Source organism: Hyperoodon ampullatus (assembly GCF_949752795.1).
Source record: "Hyperoodon ampullatus genome assembly, chromosome: 4".
Taxonomy (NCBI): domain Eukaryota; kingdom Metazoa; phylum Chordata; class Mammalia; order Artiodactyla; family Ziphiidae; genus Hyperoodon; species Hyperoodon ampullatus.
In genome coordinates this window covers 34,100,996-34,110,692 of record NC_136917.1, presented here as the reverse complement: position 1 = coordinate 34,110,692, position 9,697 = coordinate 34,100,996, and the positions used below count along the sequence as shown (strand labels likewise).

The window sequence follows — 9,697 nt, the reverse complement described above, 5'->3', positions numbered from 1 at the left end:
CCCCCATTATTTTTATAATAAACTTATTGAATGGCCTGCCCCAAAGCTGACCTTTTTCCCCCAACCACAATTCTTCCCAGAACAGAGAAAGCAGACAGGGCCTTTGCATGGCTCTTAAGATCCCAGCAGCTGAAGTCAAGCTGCCTGAGTTCATATCACAGTTCCACCGCCTTTTCTTTTTCTTCCTTTTTTTTTTTTAATTTATTTATGTATTTTGGGCTGTGTTGGGTCTTCGTTGCTGCGTACAAGCTTTCTCTAGTTGTGGCGAGCGGGGGCTCTTTGTTGCAGTGCGCAGGCTTCTTGCTGCAGTGGCTTCTCTTGTTGCGGAGCATGGGCTCTAGGCTCTCAGGCTTCAGTAGTTGTGGCATGCGGGCTCAGTAGTTGTGGCTCGTGGGCTCTAGTGCGCAGGCTCAGTAGTTGTGGCGCACGGGCTTAGTTGCTCTGCAGCATGTGGGATCTTCCCAGACCAGGGCTCGAACCCATGTCTCCTGCACTGGCAGGCAGATTCTTAACCACTGCGCCACCATGGAAGTCCTCCACTGCTTTTTCTGTTGTGTGATCTTGGCCAAATCACTTTACCTCTCCATGCTTTGTTTTCCTCATTTACAAAATGGAGACAATACTAGTACCTCCCTCTTTGGTTGCTCTCAGGGCTGGAATTAGGGTGACACCTCAGGTGCAAAATTTTAGAGGAGGCCCTGAGAACCTCAGTAGTCAAGATGAAGAATAGCTTCATGCATTATTTTTGAAAAATCAAAACTAATGCAAAAACAATCCATGGTGAACAAAATATAAAGATATTTTTAAATAGAATGAAACCCTGACCTTGCATATCCTGACCCTACTCCCTTCACTCCTGATACCAGCCCTCATTCCAACAAAACTATTTACAACATCAAGCAGCCAGTCCACAGGCTGTAGTTGGACGATTTGATTTTCTTTGTATTAAAGTATTATTTTTTGAATGTTGAATATATTTTTATCTTGATAACTGAAGTTCGGGGCACCCCTTACTTATTTATTTTATTTTGGGCTGTGTTGGGTCTTCGTTTCTGTGCGAGGGCTTTCTCTAGTTGCGGAGAGCGGGGGCCACTTTTCATCGCGGTGCACGGGCCTCTCACTGTCGCGGCCTCTCTTGTTGCGGAGCACAAGCTCCAGACGCGCAGGCTCAGTAGTTGTGGCTCACGGGCTTAGTTGCTCCGCGGCATGTGGGATCTTTCCAAACCAGGGCCCGAACCCGTGTCCCTGCGTTGTCAGGCAGATTCTCAACCACCGCGCCACCAGGGAAGCCTGGGGCACCTCTTAAATTTTGCACCAGAGTGCCTCACTTGCCTGACCGTAAGTCCTAGACTTGAAGTTTATGTATAAAGAGCATAAAACAGCATAAGTTTTACAAAGCAGATAAGCACCCAGTAAGTGTTAGCTTATCATTATAACCTTTACTTCGAAATTTTTGCGAAAGGCTGGCTATCATCGACCGTCGTGGGTAGTGGTCACTTTAACTCTTTGCCACATTGTATCCCGTGAGCCATTGCGCCCTCCGGCCCCACTGTATCCCATCGTGCCCTGCGTTTTTCGTCTGCGACCTCCCACAGCCCCGCCTCTTCCGGTGCATGACTGATCATGGCGCAGGGGCAGCGCAAGTTCCAGGCGCGGAAGCCGGCGAAGAGCAAGACAGCGGCGACAGCCTCGGAGCGGAACCGGGGCCCGAGGAAGGGCGGTGAGGAGCGGGCCGGGGACTGGGGGGCGAGGTGGACCCGAGGTTCTCCGGCCTCACGAGAGCGCATCTCTCCCCAGGTCTCGTTATCGCACCCAAGAAGGCTCGCATCGTGCAACAGCAAAAGCTCAAGAAGGTGAGTTCGAGCGTGTGAGAGGCCCGGGATGGAGAACTCCCAGTGCTGTGAGCTTCAGTTTCCTCCCTTGTGCAGTGGGTACGGAAACATTACCTCCCAATCAGTGAGCTTCCTAAAGCCACGAGTGGCGCGCAAAATGTGTTCAGCACACACTAGCTGCTTTCGCTGAAATTGTCCTCGTTAATAGACCTCGAGAGGGAAGGCAGCCTGGGAAAGGGGTTGAAAACCCCAGCTTTGCAAGAAGACGTGCTGGGAGCAAAGCGCAGTTCCATCGACAGCTAGTATATCTTCACCCTGAGCTTCTTTTTTTTTTTTTTTTGCGGTAGGCGGGCCTCTCACTGTTGTGGCCTCTCCCCTTGCGGAGCACAGGCTCCGGAGCACAGGCTCAGTGGCCATGGCTCACGGGCCCAGCCGCTCCGCGGCACGTGGGATCTTCCCAGACCGGGGCACGAACCCGTGTCCCCTGCATCGGCAGGCGGACTCTCAACCACTGCGCCACCAGGGAAGCCCTGAGCTTCTTTTTTTTTTTTAATATATTTTCTTTTTTTTTTAATTTATTTATTTATTTTTGGCTGTGTTGGGTCTTTGTTGCCGCGCATGGTCTTTGTTGCGGCGAGCGAGGGCTATTCTTTGTTGCGGTGTGCGGGCTTCTCATCGTAGTGGCTTCTCTTGTTGTGGAGCACGTCTAGGCGTGCGGGCTTCAATAGTTGCAGCACGGGGGCTCAGTAGTTGTGGCTCGCAGGCTCTACAGCGCGGGCTCAGTAGTTGTGGCACACGGGCTTAGTTGCTCCGCGGCATGTGGGATCTTCCCAGACCAGGGCTCGAACCCGTGTCCCCTGCATTGACAGGCGGATTCTTACCACTGTGCTAGCAAGGAAGTCCCACCCTGAGCTTCTTAAAGAAGAAATGGTTGTAGTGATAGCACTTTTCTCCTAGAGTTGAAAGGATTCAATGCCATAGGACACCTGTAAAGCCCTGAAAACAGCACAGGGCTGAAATAAACGTTTTTGTGGTTGTTTTTAAGTGTAGCTTTTTGGTGTGCAGGTGAATAGGGGTGATCTTATAAAGAAGTTGCAAAGAGATTTTTGTTAAGGTTGCAAAGAGAAGTTACAAAGAGATCTGGTGGAGTCAGACCTGAATTCTAATTGTACAACACACACTAACTCACCCTATGATCTTGAGAAAATTGTCCAGAGCCTCAGTTTTTTGTTTTCTGTTTTTTGTTTTGGCTGCACTACACAGCTTTCAGTAGTTCCCCGACCAAGGATTGAACCCCGTGCCCCCTGCAGTGGAAGACGGTATCTTAACCACTGGATCGCCAGAGCCTCAGTCTTTTTCGACCTGGGTACCCAGCAACCTGCTTACCTCCATGTCTCAGCCGGAGGGGGAAAGTGTCTTATGGGCATCTCAAGCTCAGTATGTCCCCCCACTGTGCTCCCTGACTCCACCATGATTCTGCCACAGTCTCTCCTTCCAGATACTCGGGATTCCCCCTTTCTCTCACATCCAGGTTGGATCTCGTCCTTTTTGCCTTCAGGATTAATCTAGAATCCACCCACTTCCCACCTCTCTGACCCCCCAACCTGGTCCCGTCCCATCATCTCCCACCTGGACCAGGGCAGTCACATCCTCCCAGATCTCCTGGCCCTGCCATTCCCCATAGCAGCCAGAGGGCACCTGTGAGCACCTGAGTCAGGGCACTTCCCTCTGCTCAGGACTTTCGGTGGCTCCCACCTCACTCAAGAAGAGCCCAGGTTCTCCCCACAGCCCACAGGACCCGGCACACTCTACTCCTGTCTTTTCCCTGCCCTCACCTCCTCCCTCTCTCCCTCCAGCCTCACTGGCCCCTTAACTGCTCCTTGCCCCACCTCAGAACTTCTGCACTAGCTGTTTCCTCCGCCTGAATTCTTCTCCCAGAAATCTACACGGCTTCCTTCCTCCAAGTCAAGTCTGGCAGCAAGCGTTGCTTCTGAGCAGCTATCCATGCTGGCAACCCCACCCCATCCCTTACTCATCATCCCTTGTATTCTTTTCTCCATAGCAGCACTTGTCATCTGTCACCCTTCAACAGTTTACCAGAGGGACTTCACTGGCGGTCCAGTGGTTAAGACTGCACTTCCACTGCAGGGGGCGCCGGGTCCGGTTTGATCCCTGGTTGGGGAACGAAGATCCCACATGCCACTAGGCGTGGCCAAAAAAAAAAAAAAAAACTGTTTGCCAGAGTTTGTCACTGACAGCTGTGTTGTCCACACACTCTGAATGTCAGCTTCATGAGGGCAGAGGTTTTTCTGTGTCTTTACTGTTGTTTCCCTTGTGCCCAGGCGTGTGGTGACGGTCATGGTTGTCATGGTCATTGGAACTCATAGGGCAAGGGAGCAGTTTAGGTAATATGATTCAACTACCAGTTTTGGACCCAAACACTTGGGTTCTGATTCCTGTGCCTTTACTTGCCTGCACCCCTATTTCTGAGAGCCCCAGTTCACCATTAGCAAAGCAGAGACAAGGGGAGGCTGCCCGCCTGGAGGCTGAGGCTGGAGACTCTTGGGCGTGCTGGCTTCCAATCTCCCATCACTCACATGATTTGGGAATCCTGGCCAAGTGCCTCCTCACTGCATGTGCCTCAGTTTCCCCAGCTGTAAAATGGAATTTGGCGGAGGTTTAGAAGCTGAGATCCAGAGATGAGAAGGGGTTTTTCGGTGTGCAGTGCTCCCAGAGTATGGGGCAGAAGCAGGCCTTAACCCCCAGCCACCAGACTCTCAGGTGTTGTTTCGGGGGGAGTTGCTGATCCAGCCCCTTGTGAGCTCACAGGAGAAAGGGCAGCAGACCAGGCCCTCCCTCCCGCCTCAGGTCCCAGTCTGATTGTGCCATGGTTGCTCCCTCAGAACCTGGAGGTCGGGATCCGGAAGAAGATCGAACATGATGTGCTGATGAAAGCCAGCACCAGTCTGCCCAAGAAGCTGGCACTGTTGAAGGCCCCCACCAAAAAGAAGGCAGCAGCCCCCTCCACCAAGACGCCTTCCTAAGGATGCACCCCAGCAGAGGCCATCACCGCAACCCTGTCTGTGCTCAGACCTGTGCAGGGAGGAGAGGCCGTGCTCCCCAGAGCCTTGAGTTGCGCCTCAAACTTTACTGGGGTCCTGGCCCGTGAGCACGTGATGAGGTCAGAAGTGCACTGGCTGGCTTCCCAGGGTGCCATGGCCAGGCCAAGCGCAGGCCAAGGCCAGGAGGATGCCTTCACCAACTTCCTATGTCCCCCTCCCCGCTCCCCACAGCCTGTCTCCACTGGTTTAACCCGGAGCAATAAACCTGACTTTGTCCTTCCTCCCACGGTCACATGCTTCTGTGAGCGGGACGTGCTGGGGCCTGGGGCCCGGTGCCCCGACCAGGTCATCCCCAGCAGTTTCCACAGGAGACTAGCCACATGCCACGGAAGGACGAATGGGCTTCTGCACCTCCAGCCTGGGAACCAGGGGAGAGTGTTCTTTCCTCCTGCCTTGGGTGACTCACCTACATACCCTCCACGGACATGCCTGTGTCACCCCCTCTGCCGGGGACCGGCCAGGCAGCCTAGGGAGTCACTTTCCCATCTGCAGGACAGGTACTGACACCACCTTGTAGAGTCAAAACGCCGATTAAACCAGAATGTGCTTATAAACTTCTCAGTGCCACCTCGATCTTTAAAAAAAGTCATAAGTCATAACAGCAAGTATGAAGCACTGCCTGTGGCCCAGGCGCTGCTCTGCTGCTTTCTACACATCACCTCAGTCCTCATGATGCCCAGGTCAGGTCACGTTAACATTCCAGAACAGGGACTTGAACCCGGCACTGGCAGAGCCCCAGTACGTGCTCTCAGCTGGCCATCTGCTGCCTCTCTTAACAGACAAAGTTTCTGTTCTGTTCCATCCTGGGCTCCCCTCCCCTAAAACATCAGCTGTGCCTGTGGGGTTGGCCAGGAGCTTTGGTCTGAGGTCCTTCCTCCCTCCCTCTGATGGGGGGTGGGGAGCAGGTTACAGCTCAGGGACCAGGCAGGCAACAGTCTGGGTGGTGCTGAGTCGCTGTCTTTGGAGGGAGGTGGGAGTGCGGTGGCTGTTCCCCCGAGGTGGGTGACTGAACTCCCAACATTTTTTAAAAAGCAAGGGACAACCACTGTGGAAAACAGTTTGGTGGCTCCTCAGTAAGTTCAGGCTGGAGTTACCACGTGACCCAGCCGTTGCCCACCAGGCACACACCCCAGGGATTGAACACAGACTCAGCATCTCGTACACATACGTTCACAGCAGCACCAGTCACGGTCACCCAAAGGTGGTAGCAACCCAAATGCTGCCAAAAGATGACTGGATAAGCAAAGTGTAGTTTATCCACAGGATGGAATATTATTCAGCCATAAAACAGAAGGACACAGTTCACCATGGGTGAACTTGGAAAACATTCTGAAAGAAGCCAGACACAAAAGGCCACATAATGTGTGATTCCATTCATGTGATGTCCGGAAGAGGCAAATCCATAGCGACGGTGGTTCTCTATGGGGTGCCAGGGACTGGGGGAAGGGGCAATGGGGAGTGACAGCAAATGGGTATGGGGTCATCTTTGGGAGGTGATGAGGTTTTGAAACTAGATAAAGTTGGTTGCAAATGTTGTGAATGTGCTAAATGCCACTGAATTATACCCTTCTAAATGGTGAATTTTCCATGTGAGTTTTAATCCCCGGAAGAGGCAGGAAGGGTAATTTCACATGCAAAAAAAAAAAAAAAAATCCTGATTTACATCTCAAAAACACAGGAATTGTGGCAGCAGAGCCCTAATTTGATGGCGAGACTTCACAGTTTGGAGTTGTCTGGGGCCCAGGGCTCAGGGTTTCTGTTAGGGGGAGGAGAGGGGTAGGGGATGGGGCCCAGACCCGGGACTGGAGGGCAGGGCTGCCGCTTGGCTCTGTGATGCCCAGAGTATACCGCTCCTTGAGCCCCACCTACGGGACCTGGACCCTCCTGCCATCTGCCCACCTCACAGCAGTCTCTCCCCTAAGCAGACAGCGAGTGACTTCTGCCCTTTGATATGGAGTCGCTTTGCACGTTGGGCATTTATTGTGCGCGTACTGCATGCCAACCTCTGGGCTAGGTCGAGCTGAGAACTGACATTCTAGTGGGGAGAACAGAAAACAAGGAAGCCCCAGGCCGCCCCCTCCAGACCCCCGCCTCCACCCAGTCCCACCCCCTGGCCTTTTGCACCTCCTGTTCCTTCCCCCTCCCAGGTGTCACCTCAGAGAATCGTTCTCTGTCCCCTGCTCCTGGAAGGGGTCACTCTGTGCCACTCTCATCCGTTTTCTACTTTGCATCTTTGTTGTGTCTCCAGCACCTGGAACAGCGCACAATAGTTGCTCCACGAACAGGTGTTTGTTGAGTGAAGGAAGGAAGGAATTGTTTCTTTCTGCAAGGAACATTTTGCGTCTCAGTAAATCAGTTCTGACCATTCAAAGCACCATCTCTATACAACACGCCCTTCCCTTCCGGGTTAGCTGGTTCATAACAGCGTCTTTGAACTATTTCACAGCTCCATCCATGAATTGTAAGCAACTGATAGCAATACAGAACCACTCTTATCTGCTCATTCTGGCTCATGCAGCTGAGGTTCCATTGACAGCTCTCCTCCCCTGTGGAAAAACCAATTTGCCTCCATTCGCACGTTTATTTACTCAAATAGTCTGATCTGTTGTAAAAGTGTCCATTTTCCGGACTCTCTTTTGAACCTCGTATAACATCTGCCTGGTTCCCACAGGAGTTCAAGAAAAAAAAATCTTAACACGTGTTCGTCTTTATTTGTCGGTGAGAACCTTGATTGCACCCGCTTTTGAAAATTATCTTTTAACCTTTCTGGAATCTCGAAAGGGTGAGGGGTGGGACTGGCTGGGCTCTGAGTGCCATCTGGTGCTTCCCTCAGCCACCAGGAGGCGCCTCCAGCCCGGGCCAAGCCCACTGCCGCTGGCGGCGCCCGGGCTGGCCAAGGACTCCTGTAAACTGGCTCCCTTTGTCCCTCTGACGCCAGCCCCTTTGAGGGGGACCCCAGGGGTGAGAAAAGGCATTCAGGTGTGACAGGTTTCGGATCTGGAATGTCAATCCACCTGTTCCCTCTTCACCCCACTCCCTCGCCTCCCCAAACAGCCTCACTTTCCCACCACCCCCGCCCTCCACCCCATCGCTGACCTGGGTGACTTTTCCCTCCCACGCTAGGTCCTTCCTAGCATGTGGGTCCAGCCCACAAATCCCCCATTAGTGTCGCAGCCAAGAGCCCCAGACTTTGGGAAATCCCTACACCTCTTGCTCTCTTCAGCAAGTCCCTTTCTGAGCCTCAGTTTCTTCATCTGTTAAATGGAGACCCTAACACCCCTCCCAGAGTGTGGAAATGTGGGGAGCCTGAAGACTGTGACAGCTGCCTTTGTGTCCTGGACGGGGAGGGAAGCCCAGTTCCAGCCTGTCTACTCCCTGCCTTTTCCCCTGCCCCTCCCCCCTCCCCAGGGCCAGGGCAGTCATTAAATGTTGCTTTTCAGACAATTATTCCTGTTCAAGCCTTTTCCTCTCCTGCCTCCACCTTCCCCCTCTGCCTGGAATGCCCATTTTTCCTGGCAGGGCCCTGACTCTCTGCCCATGAACTTGTGCTCCAAAAGGGAAGAGAAGAAATGTAAGAAGCAAATCTTGCCAGCTGGGCAGCCCAGAGGGGCTGCATTGGGACCAGGAAGTAAAACTGCCCTGGCTGGTTTCCTGCCTGAGTCAACAGGGACATTGGGGTGCTGCAGGGGGGTTGGCAGAGGGAGGGACCCTCAGAATGTTAGGATGGGGTGGCACAGAGCTGGGGGGTGGGGGGTCCATGGCCCCCCTCATCCGAGCCTTCAGAGTCACCCTGTTTCTCATGGGTCTTGATGTCAGTACACATGTGGGTTTGGGGTCAGGAGCTGTGGATGCCTAGACAGTGAGCTCACAGCAGCAGGCGGGATAAATGTGGTTCCATTTTCCTGAGGCCCAAACTCGCTGGCTACACTGAGAAGGGAGGACTTGCGGGTAGCTAGAACACCCTTTGCAACGTCGCCTTTCCTAAAAGTGTTGCTAGGAAGAGGGTAGGCGCGAAACAGTCTTGGAGACTTCATCCTGGAGGCAACCCCCATTTTCCCAAGGGCCCTTCTGACTTCTCACATTCTCCAGGGATTGCTGTGTGGCCTTGGGCAACTTTCTGACCCTCTCTGGGCCTCATTGCCCTCATCTGTAAAATCAGAGGAATGGAATGGAATGTTGGTGTTTCCCAAACTGTGCATTTGATCCCCAGCCAATGTGACAAGACCAGCCCACCTGCCAGGGCTTGCATGCTGGCCCTACCCTTTCCTGCTGTGGACCTAGGTTAAGTCACCTGACCTTTCTGTGCCTCAGTTTTCTCATCCATGAGATGGGGATGATGAAAATATTAGTATCTCTTGTGAGAGAATAAAATAAAACATCCTCACCCTGTGATGTCCCATTCTCTATTCCTCCTATACATCCTGTTCCACTGGCCTGGAGTGCCTTTTCTGATTCAGCATCTCAGGACATCCACTGAAGCATCCTCAGGGACAAGGGCCAGCCACATACTAAATGCTGAAGGGGGCTGCTTGGAAAAGCTGGACCCTGGGTCCTGTTTGCTAGAGGAGCACCTGAAAGACTTGTTTCACTGAGGTTCTCCCTGCTTTTCTCCCCACCCATTTCTCCTTCCCCATAAGTCTATCTTTGCCTCAAATCCTTGCAAGAAATGCATGCTCTAATAAGTCTAAGGCTTCCTCGTCAGGCAAGAACTCCACCTCTCTAAGCCTCAGTTTCCTCATATGA

At 52.7% G+C, this 9,697-nt stretch overlaps 1 protein-coding gene across 1 annotated transcript; it reads left to right on the top strand.

Annotated features, from left to right (window-relative positions):
- Positions 1-1,471: 1,471 nt before the first annotated feature.
- On the top strand, positions 1,472-5,174 carry LOC307052831 (leydig cell tumor 10 kDa protein homolog). The gene is made up of 3 exons (XM_079703974.1): positions 1,472-1,720; positions 1,798-1,853; positions 4,736-5,174. Exons 1-3 carry the CDS (start codon positions 1,624-1,626, stop codon positions 4,874-4,876), a joined length of 294 nt encoding a protein of 97 aa, XP_079560100.1. The 5' UTR covers positions 1,472-1,623; the 3' UTR covers positions 4,877-5,174.
- Positions 5,175-9,697: the final 4,523 nt, after the last annotated feature.